The following is a 26,602-nucleotide window of genomic DNA, read 5'->3' as shown; positions in this document are numbered from 1 at the left end:
ACACACTTAGGCAGCTTGTTGTAAAAACGGACACAGTTCCCTAAAAACGATTTATTCGATTTCGTTAATCTGAATCTCGGAACTACTAGTTTGTGCTTGTTTCTTGTATTAATCGAATGTATATCACTTTTAACAATAAATTGATTTAAGTTTTTGCGTACGAACATTATATTTTCAAGAATGTAAAGAGAAGGAAGTGTAAGTATTTCAATTTCTTTAAATAATTCTCTCAATGACTCGCGAGGGCCGAGGCCATAAATTGCACGAACTGCCCTTTTCTGGAGTACAAATATTGAATTTACGTCCGCCGCTGCCCCCCACAATAAAATACCGTAGGACATAATACTATGGAAGTAAGCAAAATACACGAGCCTAGCAGTAGCAACGTCAGTAATCTGTCTTATTTTTCTGACTGCATAAGCTGCGGAACTCAGCCTTTTTGACATTGCTGAGATGTGAGCACCCCATTGCAATTTAGAGTCTATGGTGATGCCCAGGAAGACGGTTTGCTTAATAACATCTAACTTATTATCGTCCAGAACGATATTGAGCCCTACTGGTGTTACATTAGGTAAAGAGAATTTAATACATTTCGTTTTAGAAGAATTAAGAAGCAAGTTATTCGCGGCAAACCACTTGCTCAGAATAACCAAGCTATCGTTTACGTTTATGGGACTAGATTCCTTTCTGTTAATTTTGAAGACAAGGGAAGTGTCATCAGCAAATAAAATAATGTCAGAGATCTCAGACATCATATACGGGAGATCATTTATATAAGCTAAGAATAAAAAAGGACCTAAAATTGAGCCCTGCGGCACGCCCATTTTTACTAATGACCCAGATGAAGTTGAGCCACTTATGTCCACTACTTGCTGTCTATTTGATAGATAGGAAAGGACGAGCGCGAGAGCTTTACCACGAATTCCGTAGTGGTTCAGCTTACAAATGAGAGTGTCGTGGTCAACGCAATCGAACGCCTTAGAAAGGTCGCAGAAGATGCCCACAGCATCCCGCGAATCTTCCCAGGCGTTTAAGATTTGGGTGATCAATCTTGCACTTGCGTCAGTGGTGGACCTACCCTTTGTGAAGCCGTACTGGCGGTCATGAAATATGGTGTTTAAATTAAAATGTCTTAACATCTGATCTAACATGATCCTTTCGAAGATTTTACTAAAGGCTGGAAGGATTGAAATAGGTCTGTAGTTGGAAGGGTTTTTCTTACAGCCTGATTTAAAGATAGGAATAATTTTGCTGAGTTTCATCAAGTCAGGGAAGATACCGTTGTCAATGCAAAGGTTAAAAATTTCACTAAGTATTGGGGCAACACTCTCAATAATGGAATTAATGACTGTGACAGAAAAGCCCCATAAGTCCTCAGTCTTTTTTAGATTTAAAGACTTGAATGCTCTTTTAATCGTGTAATCAGAAACACATTGAAATTTAAAACTAGGTACATTTCTACTGAAGTTTTGTCGAAGTAACGACTCAGCTAATATCGAAGATGAATTAAGGGACTTGGTAACCTCTACGGGAATGTTTGAAAAAAAGGTGTCAAAAGCATTGGCAACCTCTACCTTATCTGAGATAACAGCATTATCAATAACTAACCGCGGGTCAGCATCCCGCATTTTGGTTTGGCCAGTTTCAACGTTTATAATATTCCAGACCGTTTTTATTTTATTGTCTGATTTGGCTATTTTATTACTAATTGATTTCGATTTAGCAAGAATACATACCTTTTTAAATATCTTCGAGTAGTTTCTTACATAATCGTGAAAAGATGGATCAGAAGTCAATGACCTTTCGTGGTACAAGTTATATAAGACATCCCTACTTATCCTAATCCCTTTAGTAGACCATTCACTGAATTTAAATTTGTGAGTGATTTCAATAGTTTTTTTCGGACATGACTTATTAAGTTCCAGACAGAGTGTATTAAATAAATGTTTAAATAGTTTATTTGGCTTTTTACAGTCTATGTTAATACAATTTAATTTATCCGAAGTATTATCTTTAAATTTTTGCAAAGTTTTTTTGTTCAATGGTCTAAAGGTAATTTTCTTATTTAATGAATTTATTTTATTCGCTTTAAAACTAACAAGCTGACCTTTGTGGTCCGACCGTACACCAGATATTAAGGAAGAATGTTCAATATTACTGTTATTAGTAAATATATTATCAATACAGGTACTGGAAGTAGCCGTAATTCTAGTAGGATCATTAAACAAATAATTTAGATTAAATGAATTAAATAACGCTAAAAGGTTACATTTATCAGATGATTCAGACAAAAGATCTATGTTAAAATCACCACAAATATAGACTAATTTATTACTTTTAAAAACTTTTGAGAGAATATCTTCCATATGAATGAGGAATAAAGAAAAATTTGATGCTGGTGGTCTATATACGCATAATATTATATGGCTTTCTATCTCTGCACATGCTACCTCGCAGACGCGATCAACAGAGCCAGAGCTAATGTCTAATCTGTTTTTAAATTTTAAATTACTTTTAGATAAGATTATTGTACCTCCACCCTCAGCTGAAACTCTGTTAAACACACTGGCAACCACAAAATTATTTACATTAAATGACATTTTATCAGGCTTTAACCATGTCTCGCAAAGACATATTATATCAATAGAATATTTATCAATTAATAATTCAATATCTAAAATTTTGCCAGAAAAGCGGTTTATATTCTGATGAAAGAGAATAAGGTTACTACAATGCTTTTCTATTGTCTCAGGAGCTAGTTTAAATATTCAATCACCGTATTGTTAGGTAAACTAGACAATACTGATTCGTCGCTTATCCTAGGTTTTGTCATATTGTTATCTATGACACTGTTAATATTATATGCTAACAAAGAAGCAATCACATCTTTATATTTATTAGGAAAATACATACATTCCCTTGTTAAATAAAAATCACTAACAAACTTGTTAGTGTCAAAAAACAATAATTTGTCGCTATGACAACATGTCAGAGTGTACAAGAAATTGTTCAAACTATGAACATACTTATTTTGTTTGTCTGAAGAGCAATCTGAATATGGTAATGCACAAAGTATAATATTTTTCAGATCGAGTTTTATTAGGGCATTGATACCATTTGCAATGTCACTTTTAGTTAAATCAAGACTATCACCTATTAAAAGAATTAATGTGGAGTTAGCATCGAACTGAGTATTAATTATGTTTTTTATTATATAATTGAAATGTAAATCAGGGTAGCAGTGACTAGTTACAATGTGTGATTTAGAGAGTGAGTGTTGAATGTAGGAGCCTATACCTTTACCAAACCTGTCTGTGAATAAAATTGAATTAAATTGCTTGATGTTAGAGGAGCCCTCAACGGACTGAGGGGGTTCTGGCAGATTAGCTGCAAGCCGGGGTTCAGGCAGTGTGTCAGGTTGTGTACAGTTGGAGGAGAGATTGTTTACCAATGCCTCATACTTCTCTGCACTATATTTCACCAGGTCCACTAGCTCACCGGCCTGCTGCAAGCGGGCACTTAGTTCCTTTTGACAATCCTCATATTTACTGAAGATGTATGAAAGCAATTTTTCTTTGACGGTTAGCTGGTCGTGTAACTGCTGTATGTCCAGGTCATAGGTAGCTCTGCACTGTTCAAGTTCAAGGGAACAAGTATTTAACTGCTGTACTAGATTCACACGTTCTCTCCTAAGGTGCATACAGTTGTTCACCTTATTCTGTTTCCTTACAGTACGGTACTTTCTGATAATTTTTTTACATTTAATGTATTTCTTGAGTTTATTTTTACTTAAAACTAATGGACATTGCATTATGGTAACATCCCCAGTCAAATCTATAATTTCAGCCGAGCTGCACGCTGCTGTGGAGCTTCCTACCAACTCAGTGAACAGGTTGAGGGTCTCGGATGTCTGATCCCTAGCTTTGGCAGACTCGTACAAAGATATTGTCTTGTAGGCCTCACATAACTCCAGCTCTAAATCAGTTATACGCTTCAATGTAAGATGGTGCGTTTCACTGCATTCATGTAATGATGACACCGTTTGCTGAAGGTGGTTGTGTTGGTCGAGGAGGTCCATGTGCTGGATATGCAGCTCAGCCAGGTCATTCTTCAAAACAGTGTTTTTGTCAACAACGTTCTTAACTTCCACCTCACTGTCTTCCCTCTCCTGCAGCAGCTGGTTGCAAAGTTTTTTGGAGGACTCCAGATCCTTCAGGGTGGCTCTCAGCTTGTCTTCTAAGTCTTTGATAGCTGTGGCTCTGCGTGTCGTCATTTTGTTGATACTTTCTCAATTTAATCTATAACTGCAATGAAGATTAGAAATGAGTAAAACGAAAAAGATTAATAATTAAAACAAACAGAAGGAAAAATATTAAGTAAACAGGGTAGGGTGATTTAAAAACAAATAAAAAGTTTAACAGATTATTGAGAAATATAAATATGTATCACTATACTACTATGATTAAAGATAATAAGTTGCTTACAAAACAATATAGAAAAACTGACTAGGAAATTTAGTTGTAAGAATAAAATTGCAGGGACAGAAATGTAAACAATAGATTACATAATATGTATTTGATTTGAGTTTGAAATTAGGTTAATATGAAAAGGATGTTATAAAGTAACTTTTGTGTAGTAGATTTTGTAGTGAATGTGTGTCTGGGGCGAACGTTAACGTCGTCGATTCTGCTTCCACAATATTGTCAAGCAGAAGGAGACAGTAACTTAGCCGATGTGTGTGTATGGACGTTGCTCATAACAATGAGCAGTGTATTATGTATTGTTTAGTGTACAAACACAGAGACACAGTAATATAATACAGGTAAAACACAATACTCCCCAGTTTATTTGAAGATTTCAAATCCGTCCGTTTGACAGCTGGTTCACCGAGTAATGTTTTCTTCGTATTTTCAAAATTTACGACAAAAAACACATGAACTACACTATAAGCAACACTTGTTTATGTTATTTCACAATAATAAATGAATTTTAGGCTAGATTTACACACTAATATATATTTTTAGAAATAATATTACGGCGAGCCGTTTTTTCACGACTTATCACCGGTGTTGCCCTCTCAAAATCTCAATACATACTATTGAGAGAAATTTGACAAGTCAAGTGACATATGAAAATATTTGAAATATAAAAATAAATACTGTAACAGCCAGTACGATTAGATATTAGAACTCCTTCAACATCGAAGTCACTGGCAAACTGGTTTACTGTAAACATGTTATTGAAATTTCCTTGGGTTCATTATTTTGTAACTATTATAAAACTTAATATTTTTTTTAGAAATCTGTTGTTAACGTAAATTTGATAAAAATGTGTAGTTAATTTTGATACAATTTAACGTTTACATATTTTTTGGACACAGTTAGCATACTTATTTTTGCGATTTTATGTCACTACATGAATTTAAATTTTAAGGGCGTTTCCATGTTATTGCTCGTGACTGTACCATCATACTTTGACCAAGCAGTTTGTAATACTCTGCCACTTATGCCAAGAGTATTTAAAAACATTGTCTTACATCATACAATATCTATTTTAGCGTAAACAGGTTCGGACGTTATAACAGGAAGAAAATATTTATAAGTAAACTTACGATTATTTGGCTTGTCACTATTAATACAGCGTCAGTCATCTCCCACATCTGCCAACCAATTTCCTCTGTAGGAATGAATTCTTTCGGGTCTCGTCATACAGTTTATCTTCGTCCACATTTTTCAGACCAAGTGATTCGCAAGCTTCCACAGCATCTTCGTAACTTACTGCACTTGTTAGATCGAATTTGGAAAAAAAATTGAACACAGAATGCTCAAAATCATAATATTTCTGTACGTATTCAAGAGTTCTTCTGTAAACCTCATTGGCTTCTTTTTTTTAATTGATCCTGTTCGGAAGGCCTCAAAAACTTCATGTTTCTCATTACTTTGGCGCCATAAAACTCATCATGCAGTCGGCTTTCAACCTTGTCTTTTATATTTTTCATAATTGGGTGCAATTCAGTAGCTGTTACTGTGTTTTTTTCCAGTAATAGTATGGCTTCTGTCAGCATATTCATATAATGATGAATGAAATATAAATAACATTCCTGTAGTGTGATTTTTGCAGATAAACTTCCAGCATCATCACCACACTGTTTTACGAATTCCCATATTATCTTATGGCATGCTGCTTCACCAAGACTTTTGAAATACGCGGATACAGCAGGCCATGACAATATCAATCTGTCAACAGCTCTTCCCAAACTTAACCATCTAGTTGGCCCATGTCTCAAAACTTTTCTGTATTCAATTTCAAACTCTTCAAAAAATGCCTGCAATTCTCTCGTGCGTTTTGCGCTGTTCGAAAATTCCGCATAAACTTTCATAATCAAGTTTTCCACATCATATGTTAAAGCTTTCATAGCGTTTCTGGCGGCGTTATGAAGAACGTGACAGTTACAATTTGCTTTAACGACTTTGGTATCGGAATATTTATCTTTAATTTTTTGGTACACGGAATTGTGAGCACCGTAATTAACCGATGCATTCTGCAGAGAAAGCAGACAGCAAAGTTGTGTCTAAGTCATGCTGAAGCATAAAATTGTCAATATTCTCAAAAAATTTTTGAGATGTTTCGTTCGAATCCTCATAAAAATCCATTAATTTATTCTGAACACCTTTTTCTTGGTCAAAGTATCTGATGACAATTGGATACATTTTCTGGGATCCTTTATTTGAGGCGTCGATAGCAATCGAAAAGTGAACCCCGCCTCCAGATTGAGTCCTTTTTAGGTCTTGTATTGTTGACTGGATTGAATTCGGTGCTAGGACATTCAAAACAATGGCTTCAGCTTTTGTTCTGCCGCAGTGAACTTTATGTGATAGTGGTAATCGGAATAAAGAGTAGCATTTAATTTAATACCACAATCGGTGCTCAAGTAACTATGGTGGTGGTTAATTGCATGATAAATCGACGCAATTTCGATTGTCGCTACTTTTAGCTCTTCAGAAGAATTTTTCTTGGGCAGAAAAGCGGTTATCAAAGAATTTGAGTCAATGTTTCTCACCTTTTTCTTGTGCGTTTCACTGTTAAGATGAGTCGATAACGCCTTTTCACCATCCCATTTCACTGTAAATTTCACGTTACAAAATACACATTTCGCGTTTTTTTCATCGACTTTTCTCACCCACATTTTATACTTCTCATTTTCTAGCCACACTTGTTGAAAATTACATTCGTACTTCTTTTTTTTCTTCGACTGTGATTCTTCTTGTTCCATTATGACCACACGCTACAACACTAGGTACTTTTAATAAGAGAAAGTACCGAAAACAATCTGTGATAGAAATATTAATGAACAAAACATAAAATACTCTTGTTTGTGTGCAATTATTACGAAGCGCTAACAGAAATTAGCTATTGTTTTGAATCTAATGATCGTTCTGCGTACGCATGTACTGTTGTACCCCGCCCGCGCTCCCTGCCTGCTACTCCCACTTTCCCGCTCACTCAGCCGCCCGCGCCCGCGCCCGTACGTTGTACGTCTCACTCAGACTATCAGTCTCAGTCACGCACGCACGCACTCCGCGCCGTGCACCCGGTGCGTGATGACGTGTTGTCGCTTCCCGTTCCATCGGACCCGGAGATATCGATGTTAAACCCGTAGCCCGGACATGAACCATGCAAACCCGGAGAGGTGGCAGCTCTACTTATAGCCTCCCTCCCCACTTGTGAATTGTCAATTAAAATATAAATAAAATATATTTTTCTTGATATGTGCCTGCTTTGTATTTCATTTTTGTAGGAGAAAATTATACTTCTTATATTTATGTGATGCTCATTATCAGTTCTCAAAGCAATAATTTGATGATATCGTTTGCGTGATGGTAGGAGCTTCTTACAAAGTACACAATTGCGTCCAACAGTGCATTGCATCTTATTATGCTCGACTGCTTCAGACCAACACGTCGTACATATAAGGTCGGTAGTAACATTCTTATCAAAATTAGAAAAACACTTTCGTAGACCACTTACCATACGGGGAGCAGTCCATTGTTGTATGCAACGAAGTATATCTTCGTTTTCTAATACCAAAGAACCTCCAGCAGATCCACAATTTACACAATAGAAACTGGACGTAGTTATGCAGAAACGTTCCAACCCACTGTACGCGTAAATGCTTATATCTCAAATTAAACTTGAATTTGAGATATAAGCATTTACGCGTTTCAGTTGTATTCTTTTTTTATTATAACTAGTAAAGGTACTAGAGGTTTTATTGTTGAATTATATTGAGTTTAGATAACCATATGCTAAATTTTAGGCTGTTCAATCACAATAACTCGATTTCGGGTGACTTGTGGCTTGGAACGTTTCTGCATAACTACGTCCAACTATATTCTGCATCCATTGTTGTAATTATAATACAACTAAATTCGATCACAGACAGAGCAATATCCGAAAATGCCAGGAAAATCCAGTCCTTTACACACAGCCGAGTCTACCAAGTACGCAATCTAATCGGAGTCCGTAATCAAGCCAAAGTTGTTAGAAATAAAACCATGAAACGCATAGAAAATTACAAAAGAAACGATAGTCGCAAAGCAATCAAACTGACTACTAGAGTGCGTTTCATCAAATAGTTCCTATGCCGTCATGTTGGCACTAATGCAAATTAGTGTTGCCTCATTACACTTACTGTGCTACCTTAAATTAGGGGAGATAATGTTTAATTGTTCTTTTTTAGTTTGGTTACCACAACATACTTTTGATAATACCCTAAATATATATATATATATATATATATATATATATATATATATATATAATATAATAACAATTTCGTGTTTTCAGACTACGTTTTCATCTTATGTTTTTTACTAGTACTTGAAAAATAGGAAGGATAGGATTATTTACTACTTACTTCTAAACATATTTTTATTGTGACCTTACACAATAATTGTGTTCATTGAATTCTTCGTCTGACATTTCCTCATACTCATAATCACTGCTATCTCAACTGTCACTATCGTCTCCTACTTCGATTATGAATTTATCAATTTCATTGTCAACTGCTGGGCCAGCAGCGTAGAAGTTTTCTTCAATTTTTATTACATGCTCGCATTCTTTCTTCCATTCCTCCTGAGTTATAGTAGCAAAAGCTTCTTCCGTAATTTGTACTATATTATTAGCTTGTTGACCTACGTTTTTTTCAGCTATCCTTCTTTTTAATACGCTCCATATGAGTTCGATGGGGTTTAGGTCACAATGGTAAGGTGGAAGCCTTACCACTTTATGACCATTCTCTTCCAACATCATATCTGCTTCATATACAGGTGGCTGTTTGTGTTCTTTAATAATTTCAAACAACTGTGCCCTTACCATCGTCGGCAAATAAGAAAGTCCTTTTTTTGATATCCAAGATTGCATTTCTGACTTTGTATTTGACATTGTAGGTGCCTTATCAATCTGCACAGAATGGTAGGATGCATTATCCATAGCCACAATGGACTGTGGAGGTAGATTTGGTATTAATTTTTCTTTAAGCCACTTATTAAAATTAACTTTATTCATTTCATCGTGATAATCCGCTGATTTCGATTGAGATCTGAAAATCAGTTGAGCATTTGATATGAAGCCCATGGTGCCACCTGCATGAACAATGATCCATCGTGGTCCTTTGGAATCAGAAGATAAAACACCTTCTTCAGTTTCGCTTTGCCAACATTTTCCAGCGCAATATGTGGCGTGTATATATGTTTCGTCTAAATACACGACTGGCCGCTGAGTTCCTAGACGATTATTTCTTAATTCCTCCAGGTAGCGATGGCGCCATGCGACAATGTCATATCTCTCCATCAAAACCTTTCTTTTTGATTTACATTTTTTAAAATAAAATCCCATTCCTTTTATAATTCTCCACAAAGTGGTGCGACTATAGTTTGTACCTACTATAGTTTATCTCCTTTCGCATTTCATGTAACAATTTCGCCAATGATGGTAATTCCTTTCTTACAGAATAAAATTCGTGTATTTTATGCCTTATAGCACAGCGTTCGAAATCATCTAGTTCATGAGTTTTTCGTCGAAGACAACTTTTGCGCGGTGTTGTTACTTTTTTCGATGTTGAAGCTGCCTCTTTACCTTCCTTAGTAATTTTCGACACTGTTTTTTCAGATATACCTAAAACAAAATTAAATGATTTATTAATAATAATATAATATGTGATATCGCTGATATGTCTTCGTTCTAACAAAAAAAATCATCAAAAGCGGTTCATAAACGACGAATTTATCCGTGAACAAACGGTCGAATTGACAAAACTCCTTTTCTTGAAGTTGGCTAAAAATAATCTTTATTCAGCACGAAATGATAAATGTGTTTTGTTAATGTAACAAAATGTAATGTAAATAAAGGTAACTACGACATAAACGATAAGGGTAATTAAACTGACGCTGGTAACCCTATTTCACTAACCTGTAATGGCGGCGACCCGAGCTTGTACACATCTTAATGGAATTATTGGGGCCTCGTTACGTTTTTCACGTTCACAAAACTCTTTCACTTTTAACACCATCATTCTCTCACCACTCTTTAATGTTTTCGGCATGATTTTCTCACGAAATCACAATAAAACTTATGTAAACTCGCAGAGCGTGTCTACCGTGTTTACGTTATTCACAGACAGGAATGCCAACATGACGGCAAAGGAACTATTTGATGAAACGCACTTTAGCAAACTGACTGAAGTACACCAGTGTTGCCAATTACGAAAACTATAATACTCGAATGCCAAGCTAGAAATTCGCGATTTCGCTTAAAAAATATAGAATACTAGTTTTTTTCTAGCTAGTCAGTTTAGGTATTTAAATGAATAAAGTGTTACCAACTAATTTAAAAACCGACTTTGGAAAGGAGGTTCTCAATTCGATCCGTATTTACCGAAGTCGCGAAACCTTCCGAAACTGGCAGCACTGGCTGACGGAAAACATTTTATAAGGCATCAATAATTGTGACCCAACTTTTTATTTGGAATTTATTTATTTGAAGTGTCCGTGGAATACTAAAATAAATGTTTCAAACAATATAAAAATAAATGAAAATTATAGTATAATTTATATTCACATTGGTTCTTAGACCAAAATTGAACAATGTCCTTATGAAAATACAGCCCTACATAAAAGTATGATTAGGAAAGTAAGTAGATGTATCTACCTGTTGCAGATAGAACGCCAGCAATATTCTTCCATGCTTGATCTTTTTTATTGTGTCGCTGTACTTTGCATCACCAGGATTGTAATGACGGCTGTACACACTCTTCGAGAGTCTAGGCCGATGATAGTCTCGGCGAGAGCGTACGTGTACACACTCGCGTTTTCATTTGTACGGAAGATTTCTGTGACAATGGACGTGGAAATTGCAGCTGCTGTTTGCCTTTGTGCTGTGAGTGCTGTATCTGTTGGTGGGCTCACAATCTCATTAGACAAAAGTATGGTGTGTATTGGAAATGGCTGAAGAAGAACGTGTTGCTGGCATGTCTGGTTCTGAGTATGAGGTACATGACGATTTAGGCCGTACGTAATATATTGGTGATGTATTAGGATGTGATGAACTCTGAATACGATGAGTAAATCGGCGAAGGCCGTGCAGAGTAAGTGGGTGTAGTATTTAAACGCTTAATAAATAATCCATCAATTTCATACATGATTTTTAAGCTTTCTGATTCAGATAGTTTACGAAGCTTATTAGCAAGAATCTTGCCATACCGATCGAAATCGTCGTCTACCACTTTTGGTTTATTTAAAACTTTATGCAGTGAACTTATGGCCTCCTTCATAGTCATGCCAGCTTCTTGTAGTTCCACCGGATTCTTTCGTCGCCGCGGTACAGTTGGCAATGGAGATAATGCAGTAGGTTCTGATTGATGATCATTTTCACCTAGATCATTACTGGCAATTCCACTCTCAGGCGTAGGTCATCATCATCATTTATCGTCATCTTCGGACGAGACAAGAATGAATAATGGACAATTATACCTTTATGTAAAAGTGGCTGTACTAAATCAAAAACTAGTTTTGCTGTTGCATTCGGTTTGAAAGTCAGACAAAGTTTGTTCCGTCTTGTTCAGTCTGTTCAATGTTATTGTCATCATCGTTGTCGTTATTGACATTATTGATTGTCGTCTTTGATTTGCCAGCATATACCATAAACTTCCAAAGATATCCCGTCGATGATTCGCATAATTCGTAACTTTTTAACACGAGGTTTTATAATAGGTGAGATTTTAAATACATACTGCGTTCGTCTCTTCCGCGGAGGCGCGTCGGGTAGAAGAACGGGTTTTGATTCAACCACACGTTTCCGCTCCTGGTATTCTTTTTTTTTGAGCTGGCGGCAATCCTGCATTTGCCGCTCAGCTCTTATCATCTGCAGCAGATTATCGCTGCAAAAATAATCAGTATTTGAATTACTTATACTAGCAAAAGGTTACTGGTAAGAGAAACAAGCCACTCGACACACGTTGTCTGGTCCCATATGTGTAATACGACCAAGACGCCAGCGCTGTGGTGGTGCATTATCGTCTTTTATGATGACCATATCATTAACTTTGGGGTCGACATTAGGCGTCTTCCATTTTGTTCTTATTTGTAGATCAGCTAAAAACTCATTACGCCATCGCTCCCAAAACTCTCCTCGAATTTTCTGGATCAAATGGTACTTCGATCGGCTGTTGTCCGCAGGATGCGAAGGTAGCGACATCATTGGCCGCCCAATAAGGAAGTGCCCGGGGGTAAGGGGAGTTAGGTCGAAGGGATCAGAAGAGATAGGAGAAAGAGGTCGGGAATTTAATATGGCTTCTATATCTGTGAAAATAGCGTGGTCAATTCTTCAAAAGTAAACGATTGATTTCCAGCGATCCTAATCAGATGGTATTTTGCAGCCTGAACGCCCGCCTCCCATATACCTCCAAAATGAGGAGAATATGCTGGACTAAATACGAACTCTATACCTTCGCAGGTAGCAAATTCTGTGGCAGATGCACGACTGCAGCGTAGAATATTATCAAGTTCATTATTTGCACCTACAAAGTACGTACCGTTATCACAATATAATACCTTAGGTATACCCAAAGCCTAAGCTAAAAATAATAGTTTTTTGTATTATAGGCAACGACAGCTGCTTCACAACGAGCTTGGTATGTTTGTTTTAAAGAAAAGTTGACACGTTTACTGCCTATGAATTTCGCAACTATGCTATTGAAGCATTCTACACGGTTGCTGTCGGCATCGTTGATTAGGCTGCGAGATTTGGCAGCCACGGCAGTTACGATTGTTTTGATCCTAAATCAAATCGAACAAGTTTTTAGAGTCAAAGTTAGGTCTTCGCTGCTCTGGCAATAATAATCTTTACAGGATTGGTGATCTCCAAAGGCATGATTCATTGAATTCATTATATCACCGTGAAGATTGTTGATTTTATTGCTATTATCAATGTTGTCTATTTTGTGACTGCACAGTTTATCACTTTTGTTATTGCTATCTTTTCTTGTATCCTTTCTGTTGTAATTTTTTTAATAGAATAACCCAGTTTTTAAACACTTCTGCATCAAACTACCCTCACGACGCGACGTCCGGTTATATCTTGTATTTACGGGTCCATTTTTACCAATGTATCATATATGTAGGTTTGTGGATTTGTAAACCACATACGGTGGTAATAACTCTCCTTCTGCAGTTCCTGCCACCATCAGTGATATTGAAGTCTTTCTTTTCTTTCCAATCTTTAGTAAGATTTTTTTATAAATAAATGAAAAGCAATAAGATTATATCACTTACATTATAGCTTAATCCGTTCCCAAACAACTGAAAATAATGCTCAAAACTTCACTTCTAGTACAAATTAAGTAAACACAAGATAAAATTTAAATGTTGAATGGAGGAAATTTCTTACAACTTTGACCCAATGGTTTGTAAGTGCGTTTTTTTATACGGTTTTATTTAGCTCACTCTGTTTGTTTTTTTATTTTTATTTATTTATTTATTATTCTTGGGTCAAATTTAGTAATTCAAATTTAAGTACCTTCCTGTTGTCAGATTGATCTGAAATTTGGTACACACCTTTAATTCCGATGACAATACAATATAGTAATATCAATTACATTGTAAATCCAAGATGGCCGCCGGTACAAAATGGCGGATTACATATTTTTTCCACAACCCCCTCAATATGGGTATCAAATGAAAGGGCTACACAAGTAGAATACTGTCAGCAACCCCAGCGGGGCCCAGGCCTGCGGGATTGTTCGAAAGAGTTACCGTGGTCCTGGTACATAAAAGGCCTACGACGAAACACAACGGTTTTTAGTCAGTAAGAGACTGGCACTCCCTCACCGCTGCTAACCCATATATAGAATGAGGAATATTCGGTAGGCATTTTCATTAAATACTAAAAACTAGAAAATAAAAAATCGGTAAAAAAAACTTTTAAGTTAAACGGTTTTACTTTATGTGCACTGAAAACTAGAAAATAAAAAAAACTGTTAAGTCCTTACCTATAAACATACTTACCTATAACCTACGTAGGTGGTCCCGGTCATATTAGACTAAAATAAAAACGTGGGGCCCTCTGAAATTCTACCTATGGCAAAGCATATCTTTATACTTTGGTAGAACATGAGCTAGGCGTGCGCTGGTGAAGCCGCTACGGCTGATTATTGATTGTCAAAATCTCCAGTTACGATTATAGTAAGTCGATGCAATCCACACCTATTATACCTCTAGAAAAAAGTACTACAGCAATAGTTAGGTAATGGGCCCCACGTTTTTATTTTAGTCTAATATGACCGGGACCACCTACGTAGGTTATAGGTAAGTATGTTTATAGGTAAGGACTTAACAGTTTTTTTTATTTTCTAGTTTTCAGTGCACATAAAGTAAAACCGTTTAACTTAAAAGTTTTTTTTACCGATTTTTTATTTTAAAATACTTATGACAGAACGACTGCGTGTTGCCAGATTTATAGAACAAATATTGTATGCATAAGGTCGTAAATAAAACTTGAGATTTGTTTCGATTCTCCCCGCAGACCCTATGCCCCCATTTTCTACTACCACTACTACAGAAATAAAATATTGCTACCAGGGATGAAATCAATACTGTAGATTTGAAAGTGTAGTTATATACGTAAACATATCTTAATGGTAAGTTGTTCTTACTTATTGCCAGAGGGCGTTATAAAATGTTCGAGTGACGTCTCTATCTCATTTTTTATTATTAAAATCTTTTCGTTAAATCTATGGCTAGAAAGACGTCATCTTCTTGAGGTGGTTCAAGAGAAGTTTCTTCCGCTATCAACATAGGTTGCATCGGTTGTTGTAAATGTGTGCAGCGGTGTAGTGTGTCGATAGGGCTGGTGGGCTGATGCAGGAGATTCAGAAAATAAAACGGCGATTGCAAATAATTACGTGTATTCTGTCCGTGTCGCAGAGCAAGAGAGAGAGCGATGTTGCCACGGTACAAAAATATAATTAAAATTAACTTAATGTTGCAATTTATAAAATATAAAATCCAACATGCTGCGGCCTCACAGAAAACACAAATAACAATCATAGAACATTTGTTTGATATAAATCTTAAAAGAAACTAGAGTGAAGGTTACATTATTATTTATGCTATCTATCTAGTTATTGTTTATGCTATGTATTTATTTATTTATTACTTATACAATAACTTACAATTATGTTTTACACTACATAAGAGTAAAAAACTATAACTTAAATGGTTTTACAAATATGACTTATTATTAAACATTAATACAATTTCTTAAGTACTATCATCATATTCTATTGGCAGTAAACAAATTTTATTGATGGCACGGGTATGGGTTTTCCCATTTGGTGTCCTAACATCAACTGCCTTAATTTTTCCATCATGTCCTGGAAATAATTTAACAATTCGTGCCATTGGCCATGACATATGAGGAATATTGTCCTCTTTTAAAATAACTAAGTTGCCTAACTTAACATTACAAACTGTATCACGCCACTTAGGCCTGTTTTGTAATAAAGGAGATTGGGCAAGAATGTATGAAGTTTGGTCCAAATGTCCACCACGAACGAGACCTATATAATTAAATAGTCCACTTAATTTAGAGTAACTTTTACTAAGAAAGTAAAAAAAAAAACAATGCCAAAAAAAAGTTATAGCCAAAAATGTATTCTTAATTTTCGGTAGTTTTTGTATGTTATCATTATCATTCTTTATTTTATTCCACTTCCATTTACGCACTTTATCTAAAACTAAGATGAGTCTAAAACTAAGACACATTTGCATATAAACAGAAACAGCCCATATTTTTTGTCCGATGGATGTACGAATCACTAACCAATTGAGGCGCCAGAAGTGCTTGGATATACTCAGCGGTTCCTGGATCTAAGAAAGTTCGATGTAACTGGTGGTATCTTCTCTCTAATAATGAACAATTCTATTTCTTCACAAGTTACAGAAAGTACGAAAATCGAACATCACGAAAAATAATTGAAAAAAAGAAATTGAAAAAATGTATAAAAAGTTTTATTTGATTTTGCTATAACTTTTTTCTGGCATTATATTTTTTTTTACTTTCATAACAAAAAATGTTCCATATTCAACGGGCTATCTAGCCATATAGGTCTCGTTCGTGGTGGATATTTGGACCGGAATCGCCCATTGTCCTTTAAATAACATTGGTGCCACAATTTCCAAAAGGATTGTTTTAAAGAATTGCATAGTTGCCAAAACTTAAGTCTATTTTGTGGAATGTTACATACATTTATTTCAGGATACATTGACAAAGCACTACCTATAATAAAGTGACCAGGTGTTAAATAACAATAATCATCAGAGTTTGAAGATAAAGGTAAGAGTGGCCTAGAAGCACTGCTTCGATTTCAGTTAATACAGTATTAAGCTGTTCATAAGTTAGAACAGTTTTTTGTAATATTCTTTTTAAGTGAAACTTCGTGCTCTTAACTGCCGCTTCCCAGAGCCCGCCAAATGTAGGTGAGTAACATGGTATAAAGTGAAATTGTATCCCACGCTCGGCGGTAAATCTTTGAACCTGCATTTGGTGGCTCTGCGAAGCTTGCAGCTTGTAGAGCTCAACTAATTGACTCCTTGCACTTTTAAATGTACTTGCATTGTCGCAGTGAATTTCGGTGGGCAAACCTCGTCTGGAGATAAATCTCCTTAAGCACGCAAGAAAGGTTTCCGTGGTCAAATCTGATGCAAGTTCTAAGTGAACTGCTTTTGTCGCGAAACATACGAATACACAGATATACCCTTTACCTATTAAAGATCGTCTTACGCGAGAGAGTTTCACATCAATTGGCCCAGCGAAATCCACGCCGACTTTCTCAAATGGCCTGCTGGTGGCTGTTATACGTGCAGCCGGCAAGGAGCCCATCAGTTGCTTGGCTGCTAAGGCCTTTTGTCTGAAACATACAATACATTTGTGAGTTACTTTCTTAACTTCTAATAAGCCATTAACAATCCAAAACCTTTGATTAAGATGCGAGAGTAAAAGCTTAGGCCCTGCGTGCAGTAGCCTTTCATGTTCACACCTTATAAGCAAGCTAGTAATTGAAGAGCCCTTAGGTAGTATGACAGGATGTTTTTGTGAATAAGCTATATTAGCATAATGCAGCCTGCCACCAACGCGCAATAGACCCCTATTGTCAAGAAAGGGATGCAACTCAGCTAGATTCCCCTTCAAGCTCTTATTATTGCTTATTGCTTTGATTTCAGATTTAAAATATATACTTTGTTCATATTTAATAAGTAACATTAATGCATTATCTAACTCAGAACTTTGCAGATAGTTTGTATTTATTTTAGAATTATTTTTGTTAATATTGTTTAAAAATCGCAATATGTATGCTAATAGCCTTACTATTTTATTTATATTAGAGTAATTATGCAAGCGCTTGAACACATAGTCAAGCGGATTGGGATTTTGGCACACCAAGTTGCTGGAAGGAGCTAAGCAGCGCTCCAATGTGAGTGACTCAGCAGGTGAGCTATAAGCAGCAAACTTATACTCACTGTTTTGCAGGAACTTAGGGCCATTCCACCAAATATCGCAGCTACTCAGCTCATTCGGGTTGACGCCTCGGCTAATGAGATCAGCAGGATTGTCATGCGTATTGACATAATGCCAACTGTATCCAGATGTGTTTTGACGAATTACACTTACTCTGTTCGATACGTAAGCTTGAAGTTTTGTTAGCTCAGTGGTTAGCCATGCAAGAACGATTTGAGAGTCGCTGAATAAACAAACATGCCTGATGTTAATTTTGACTCTGAGTGTATCATGAGTCCTCAAAACCAATTTTGATAGCAAGAGTGCAGCATTCAATTCAAGCCTTGGCACAGTCATGCCTTTCCTTTGGATAGGGTTGATTCGCGACTTCGAACAAAGTAGATGCAATTTCGTTGTACCTGTTTGGTCTGTGACTCGCAGGTACACACAGCATCCGTAGGCTGTCTTACTCGAAGCGTCAGCAAAGCCGATTAAATCTGCCGAGTCTCCTTCTGAAACACTAATATTCCTATCTAATAGGATAGGCTGCATTGCAGCTAAATTATTGGTAAAATTAAACCATTCTTGCTGAACATTTGCAGGCGGACTGTCATTCCAACCTGTGTTCAGTAACCATAATTTTTGCATTATGGCCTTTGCTGTGACCACAATTGGGCTCACAAATCCCATTGGGTCATAGAATCTACCTATATAACTAAGTATGCTCCTTTTTGTAACCTTTTTTGTATCAAATGGTTCTGGAGTAGAGATTATAAAGTGATCATCCTTTACATTTATTTGAAGTCCTAGGGCTTTCATATAATAATTATCTTTTTGCAATTCTAAACTATCAAAATGTCTTTCGTTTGATGGTATAGTACTCAACACATTTTCATTATTTGATGACCATTTATGAGTGTTAAAACTACCTAATTTAAGCAAATCACGAAGTTGGTCTCTGGCACTGACAGTGGTTTCTAAATTATTATTACTATATATAATATCATCAACATACTGATTATTTTTGATAATGGATGAAGCTAGTGGGTATAACTTTTCATATTTATTTGCTAGCTCATCTATACAACGAGTTGCTAAGTAACTTGAACTTTTCAAGCCATATGTAACTGTGTCTAATCTAATACACTTAACTGGCTCATCCGGATTGTCCCTCCACAAAATATTTTGAAGGCAAGAGTATTGAGGGTCTATTTTAATATTTCTAAACATACGCCTTATATCTGTAGTAAATGTGTATCTACCTAAACGAAATAATAAAATGATATCAAATAATTCCTTTTGAACCACTGGCCCATTAAGTTGTAAATCATTCAAAGAAACTTTTTTGTTTGTTTTCATTGAACCATCAAACACTGTGCGAAGCTTTGTAGTTTTGCTATTGTTATTAATAACCGCATGGTGTGGCAAAAAATATACTGCATGCTTACATAAATCATACAATTCTATATCAACATAATGACCATGACCAAGAGATAGATATTCATGAATGAAATTTTGATATTGCATGAATAAATCAGGATTACTATGCAATCTCTTTTCCAAATTTAAAAACCTTTTTAATGCTAAGTGAAAAGACTCACCAAGAGTATCGTTTACATCTGACAAAGGTATTTTTAAAGGTATAGGAACTTCAAACTGGTTGTTAACTAATTTAACTGAACTTTGAAAGATTTTTTCACAAAGTTCTTGCTCAGATGTTTGTTCAACAAATCTCTCTGGAACTTTTTCATTTGTCCAAAACTTGGCAAGTGTCTCATTGAGACCTAATTCACATTTCAAAACTACTCTATTACATGTTTGTTGAGATACCTTAGGTGGCAGATTCCCTCCTACAATGTGCCCGAAGTATGTGTTGAAGACATGTAGCTGTGTGCTACTAGGCTGTTGTGGTGGATGAGCAGCACTCCGGGGCACAGCTGATGACTGGTTGCTGTGGCTGGGCAGGCTGATGGTCATGCGCTGCTCGTTGGGCAATAGCGTCTGGAAAAATACATCAGCCCCTAATAACATGTTGATTTCACTAGGAACATTAAATTGGTCATCTGCCAATATAATGTTGGGTGGCATAATGACCCTAGAGACATCAAATTTGTTTTGCGGTAATTTGCATGTAACATCTTTAAGTACATGACAAGTTACTGTTGTCTTGAATGGTGAATTTAATGAATGAATTTCAATAGGAATGCAGTATTTAATATTACTCTTTTCATTATTGATTCCAATAATACAAGTATCACTTTGCAAGGGCGTTAATCCTAATAGCTGAACAACCTTTGTGGTTATAAATTAAACTTGAGATCCGCTGTCCAGTAATGCCTTGATAATGTATTGAGTACCATCCCTTGCTACTACCTTGATTTTAGCTGTAGGCAAAAGTACATTGTTATCAACATTACTTGATAAGGTGACAGCTGGTGGGGTTTCACTTAAATTGCAGTGAAGCAGAGTGTTATGAGGCTTCTTGCACTCTGAGCACCGGAAGTGAAACCTGCATTTGCCACCATGCTGACCTAAACAAATCATACATACTTTTTTTTCCTTGGCAAATGTGTATCTATCATTTGCAGGCAATAACTGAAACTTTTTACAGTTAAACAATTTATGTTCATAAGACTTACAGTAAGTGCATGTTGCTCCTGTAGTGGCGACTGCTGCTACCTTACTGCTACTATTACCAGGATGGGGTTGATGTCCCTGCTCGACATTCTCCAGTGCGTTGGCTCGGTTCTCAATGTAATTGAGAAAATCCTCCAATTGCGGCTTAGCATTCATATCCCGATCAAGTTGGTAGGCCTTCGCAGTGTAACTGTCTAGTTTGCGAGAGAGAATACACAACAATATAGCATCCCAGTATATAACATTAGGTTCTTGATATTTGATGGCAGCTATTTGCTGCCTAACTGTTGAAATAAATTCTCTGAGTGAGACTGCTGTTGATTTTACTATTTGTTTTAAGTCTAAGTCTATATTTATTTTCATATCTATTTTTTAGTAAATTTAAAGCTGCATCATAACTGAGAGCTTCGACCGGCAAGTTTTTGACTAAATCGAATGGCTCACCCTTTAACAATGTTCTTAAATAATAGAATTTTTGTATATTGTCTAGGCTTTTGTCATTATGAATTAATGAATTAAATAAATTGATAAATGGAACATATTCTGTGTATGTGCCCTCAAAGGGTTTTATGGATATAGGTGGTAATTTAGTTTTATGTGTTTTTTCATGAGTGGAAGAGCCTGAAGGGTTTGAATCAAGAGGCTTGATGCGTTTGTCAAAGGCTGATAAAGTTTTAAAATAATTGTCCTCCACCGACTCTATATCTTCCTCGTCGGCGGAGTCAAGACCAAGAATATCTTTACATAGGGCTTCGTATTCTTTAAAAGCCACATTGAGCCTATCACGTTTTGTGCATAGGTCATTAATGGAAATATCGCCTAAATTGGCAATGTTCACGAAATTAAATAATCTAGTCATAGTACCTTTCACATAACCGCGTGCGGCGACTTTTTTCTTTAGGTCTTCCATTGTTCGCTAAAAGTGTCGATTCTTAAAACAAATATTACCTGTACTTTACGTTAATAACTCAATAATAACTTTACAGGAACACTATTAACTATGTATTACAAGATTCACTGTTATCTTAAACACTTTTACAGTATTGATCGGCGACGGCGATCCAATTCTTCCCAACAAAATGGCGGTTGCGCGAGCTCGCCTGTTGCTGCTGTGAAGTTTTGTGGCGTCACTTGCTGTCTCTTTCGCGCCCGTACGATTGTCCTATTGTTGCGTGCGGGCGTGTGATGAAATGCGAATCTTTCGAATTTCGATGTGCTCCGTCTCACTTGCTCTCGCGGAACACCCTATCTTGCTGCCAAGTGTACTCTTCGCACCTGCAGAGGTGACTCCGGCGACAACGGTGAAATCGAATTTTAGATCGATGCTGATGCTGGGCTTCCTCCTGTGGACCTTGTAATTGTGGCCGTCGAATCGTATAGGTATTGCGATTTTGTAGCGACGACCAGTCTCACAGGAAATCGCGAGCCCGTTTGCTTGCTCAATGCCCACCAAAAAAATGGCCTCGTGCGACACGGCCGTAAATTTGTTTGCAAACCTGGAGTTTCGTCTCCCAGCAGCGCTTCTTTTTTCGAAGGACCATGTGCAGCGGTGTAGTGTGTCGATAGGGCTGGTGGGCTGATGCAGGAGATACAGAAAATAAAACGGCGATTGCAAATAATTACGTGTATTCGGTCCGTGTCGCAGAGCAAGAGAGAGAGCGATGTTGCCACGGTACAAAAATATAATTAAAATTAACTTAATGTTGCAATTTATAAAATATAAAATCCAACAAAATGCTCCCCACCAAGGCGAGCTGAACGAGCCGCAGGATGCGGTACCTATTTCAAAACTTGGCTTACCAAGTAACATTATTTGAATTATATAATTTAATTTCCTCTTAACATAGTTGCATTAAAATAGTTTTATATAATTTATTCATTCAATACATTAGCTTCACTTGCATTGTATAACTTTCTCAGGGATAACTAGCACTATATGAAAATTATTGTAAAAAATTGATTTTTTTTAAAAGAGTGTCTATGGAGTTTCTTGCCGGTTCTTCTCCATGAGACCCACTCCTTGGAACCGTGCAACTAGCTTGACATTTCGCAAGAGCTTTTCTACTTGTGAACTTTTATGCGCCTATTTTAAATAAATAAAATATAATTTTAGTTTGAGTTTGAATTACCAATAACCAGTCTTACCAAGGAGTTTTGTTTTAACTGAGTTGATCAGGTAAGATAGGCAGTAGCTCCTAGTAAAATGAATAGGGTAAGTACCTAAAATAAAACTAGTTTAGTCTTATAAACGCTATTTATTCTTAGAATAAAAGGTACAACATTATTTAAAATTTCACTTAATAATAATTATTCTAATTAAAATCTTTTTTAATATAAAAACTAATTAACAATCACAACGTAGGGTGTAGACATCCACTTACAAGGGGTCCTATGGGCATGGGTAAAACCGCTGACGTTTTTAAACATTGGACCCAAAAGATAGAGGGGGGGGCCGCGGAGGATACATTGTTTTCAACATTCGGAACGACAACTAGACCAACGCAGTAGGTAATCATTCCCGGTTTGTTTGCCGGCGGTAGTCGTCCCGAATGTCTCTTAAAACCCCAAGTATCCCCTCCACTGCTTCTGTGAGTCGGGTCTCCACCTCTATTCTCCTCAATTCCAGGTCATAGGCCCAACGAGGTATTGACTCCTCTCTGCGAACTGAAAAAATAATATTTGTGACTATTTTTCTTTTTGGCTTACATGCATATATCGGGTGTGTCGTTCATAATCACATTAAATGAAATGCGTTAATATACTGGTTAATATATGTCGATTAACACAAAGATAAAAGAAAAATACGTAAAACTAAAAAAATGATTTTTTCAAACAAAGTAAATGGAATAAAAATGTGCAAAAATTAGAACACCATATAAAACACAATCATTACAAACAATTGAAATTCTCCCTTGAAACCTGACAGCTGTCAACTGATCAAAACATACGATACTCCTAAATTTATCTCTGCTTTACACATGATGTTGTAAATTATAAAAACGAAAAATGACTCCTGTGGTTAAACCACTGAATGGATTAGGTTATTTTTTTTACAATTCGCCATAGAATATCATAAAGTATATGCGATATGATTTAATGTGATTGTGAACGACACACCCGATATAATAGTAGTATAGTAGTAGTAAAATTATCAAAATTTTTGTTATTGAAATAAAATTATTAACCATTCGCTCGTCGTGGTCGTTGACGCTGGCTCGGGGTTGAACATTGTGGACCATCTCTCTCAGAATTCCCTAGAAAAATATAGTTATTACAATGATTTAACTACAGGATAATACACCTTACAATACAAACCTAATTACTACTTGCTTATCGCTAGGCCTAGTAAAAATAAAATAAAAAGCTGTTTTTTATTTATTAATTAAGAAGTACTTATTAATAGCAGCCTCACTAGATAGTGTGGGCTCCACAGCCCCTGCAGCAGGCATCTGCTCCACAGCCTCTGCAGCAGGCGTCTGCTCCACAGCCTCTGCAGCAGGCGTCTGCTCCACAGCTTCTGCAGCAGGCGTCTGCTCCACAGCCTCTGCAGCAGGCATCTGCTCCACAGCCTCTGCAGCAGGCATCTGCTCCACAGGCTGTGTCCCCTCTAGAAGGCTGTCGTCAAGCCATTCAACCTCCATTATCTGCTCATCATAAGTAGAGGTTGAGGGCTTAGGAGGCACCGGAGGCTGTGAGGTGTGTACAGCCACAGCTCCAGACATTGATGGCTGGGAAGTTGGTGGGTCACCAAGTGACAATATCTGAAGAAATAATTTTCTTTTCAATATGCGTAAAGAAACCACATAACATCCTGACAAATAAAGTAGTAGTTTCAATGAAGCGGATGACAATAAAACTTAAATTATATTTATATGAAATTAAACTAACATCAATGGGCAAGCGCACACCAGGCAATCCCTCAACCACAACAGGGCCTTACAAAGCCAGCACCTTTTCCTCTATATAGTTAAGAGGGACCAGCCTGTTAGGGCCTCCACCAGTCGCAGATGTGCTCCTCCGCATGTCTGCAGCTTTTCCTTTAGTTTTTGCTTTGAACTCTATCCAATACTTGACAAAAAAAACAGTTACTGGTTAGTTACACATGCAAACAATGTTATATTCATTCAGTGACAAAAACTTAGAAAAAGCAAAATAAAAAAAAGTTATCAATGAGTTACTATTAAGTTTTACAGATGCAAAGTAAGTATCCAAAATTAAAAGCAAGTGAATATTATGAGATATAGTCGTGCCACCATACAAACATGCTAAAGTGCTGTTTTTTAAATAAAGAAGTAAACGTACTCGGCGCCATTGGTCCGGCGTTTTAGTGGCTCCGCTGCCGACACAGTTAAGTGCCACCGAAATTGACCGCCATGCTTCTCGAGTGTCCCGCACTCCCTGAGGACCTGGCGGAAAGCGGCCCAACGCTATGTCGCGATGGGAATGCGCAAACTCTAGAAGCAGCTCCATTTGCCTCAGTGACACTTTCCTGCGTCCTGGCATTTTAAACCTAAATAATAATAAAATGGTGTATCAATTATTGCTTTGCATGCAAAACAGGAATTTAAGTTGTTTAATTCACAATAACTACAATACTCACAATGTTCTCAGTTAAAATATTGTTCAACCACACGGAACTTTAGACACCAAGTTCACACACAATAGAAAGCAAATACTGAATTTTACCGAGACAGATTGTTTTTAAATGTATAACACGCTGAAAATAAAGCGTTCTCTCAAACGTAGTAATGTAATGCTAATAAGGTATTTCCACCTTAGCAGTATAATAGTCGATAAAAACTAGAGTTGTCAAGAGTACCCCTGATAGTCACCATAGTTTTTACGTTAAGCACCGTGAAAAGATATCCACTGATGTCCACTTCATGCGATACTAAATACCGATGTTTTGGAATTGTCAGTTGACATCAAAGTTCGGTTGACAACTGAGGCCAGTTGACAGCTGAAAATCCGAAAGTTAGCGAATAAGGGTACTGTTATTAAAACGGTTTCAGTAGATCCATCAGACGTTACAGAATATGCAGGTGATAGGTACATTAGCGACGATGGTTGCTGGCTAGTTTGGTTTCGTCCTTCATTTGTTGAATTACTCATATTTTCAAATTCGTCCAATTCAGCATTAGCAAACAATTTTGCTAATTCTGCTTTTATTTTACCAGAAAATTCGCTATTTCGATTATTTGATATTAGTGTCAAGTTTCAAAAACTAATGGTAGCCTTCGTATTTTATTGGTATGCGTTCATGATTCCACTGCTAGCAATAGTGTGAGGGAATAATTTATTCATGTGGGACACATATAAAAAATAAATTATTAGTTTTTTCCAATAAATATATAATAAGTTTAAACAACACAGCTTACTTGAATATGATTCGAATGATTTTTGTGCTTTTTTGGTAAATGAAACTTAATAAAATTAGTACTTGGGTCACAGTGAGGGAATGATATTAGGAACATTATGGTTAGGTACGCATTTTTATTTATTTGTGTTACGGCCTGCGCCGCCTGGCAACACAGTCGGGCGGCGGGGCAAAATGCTGGGGAAGCGCGGTACGCGCTCCCTGTGCTCCCGCGCAATATCAATCATCAATTCAATCAATCAATCAATCAATTTCAAATATTGAATTCCGCGGCTCTTCATTTTTTCTTATGGGTCCGCGAGACTACGTGCTTGACAATTTCACTTGACGAGGGACTTGACGCGACTTGAAGATGCCGTCAAGTCCACATACCGCAGTCGTTCACCTCCCTGAGCTCAGGAAAGTGGTCGTCGCAAAAATTACAATGGTTTCCAAAAAATGGTTTGTTGAAGTTGGTTCTTAAAGCATTAATTTTTTTCTCCAAAAAATCTTCGGTGTATGCAGGTTTATATACTCGAGGTGCTTTGACTATGCTTG

The 26,602-nt window shown here is 36.7% G+C and overlaps 4 protein-coding genes across 6 annotated transcripts; all 4 read right to left on the bottom strand.

The window, feature by feature from the left end:
- Nucleotides 1-9,009: 9,009 nt before the first annotated feature.
- LOC124635798 lies at nucleotides 9,010-9,567 on the bottom strand. The gene has a single exon (XM_047171751.1). The coding sequence runs from the start codon at nucleotides 9,565-9,567 to the stop codon at nucleotides 9,010-9,012; it is 558 nt and encodes a 185-aa protein (XP_047027707.1).
- Nucleotides 9,568-10,679, bottom strand: LOC124635799. The gene is made up of 2 exons (XM_047171752.1): nucleotides 10,471-10,679; nucleotides 9,568-10,176 (listed from the first exon to the last, which is right to left on the bottom strand). Exons 1-2 carry the CDS (start codon nucleotides 10,601-10,603, stop codon nucleotides 9,929-9,931), a joined length of 381 nt encoding a protein of 126 aa, XP_047027708.1. The 5' UTR covers nucleotides 10,604-10,679; the 3' UTR covers nucleotides 9,568-9,928.
- A 6,734-nt stretch (nucleotides 10,680-17,413) lies between these two features.
- On the bottom strand, nucleotides 17,414-19,222 carry LOC124635740. The gene is made up of 2 exons (XM_047171693.1): nucleotides 18,075-19,222; nucleotides 17,414-17,464 (listed from the first exon to the last, which is right to left on the bottom strand). Exons 1-2 carry the CDS (start codon nucleotides 18,868-18,870, stop codon nucleotides 17,451-17,453), a joined length of 810 nt encoding a protein of 269 aa, XP_047027649.1. The 5' UTR covers nucleotides 18,871-19,222; the 3' UTR covers nucleotides 17,414-17,450.
- Nucleotides 19,223-22,928: 3,706 nt separating this feature from the next.
- Nucleotides 22,929-25,703, bottom strand: LOC124635739. 3 transcript variants are annotated; one of them, XM_047171691.1, is made up of 6 exons: nucleotides 25,289-25,346; nucleotides 24,991-25,198; nucleotides 24,640-24,756; nucleotides 24,086-24,449; nucleotides 23,874-23,942; nucleotides 22,929-23,352 (listed from the first exon to the last, which is right to left on the bottom strand). In XM_047171691.1, exons 2-6 carry the CDS (start codon nucleotides 25,189-25,191, stop codon nucleotides 23,201-23,203), a joined length of 903 nt encoding a protein of 300 aa, XP_047027647.1. In that variant the 5' UTR covers nucleotides 25,192-25,198; nucleotides 25,289-25,346; the 3' UTR covers nucleotides 22,929-23,200. The 3 variants fall into 3 exon arrangements, with proteins under 3 accessions (XP_047027647.1, XP_047027646.1, XP_047027648.1); XM_047171690.1 differs by having other exon boundaries at nucleotides 24,991-25,703; XM_047171692.1 differs by lacking the exon at nucleotides 24,640-24,756 and having other exon boundaries at nucleotides 24,991-25,702.
- Nucleotides 25,704-26,602: the final 899 nt, after the last annotated feature.

Source organism: Helicoverpa zea, chromosome 13 (assembly GCF_022581195.2).
Source record: "Helicoverpa zea isolate HzStark_Cry1AcR chromosome 13, ilHelZeax1.1, whole genome shotgun sequence".
Classification (NCBI taxonomy): domain Eukaryota; kingdom Metazoa; phylum Arthropoda; class Insecta; order Lepidoptera; family Noctuidae; genus Helicoverpa; species Helicoverpa zea.
This window is presented reverse-complemented; position numbering and strand designations above follow the sequence as displayed.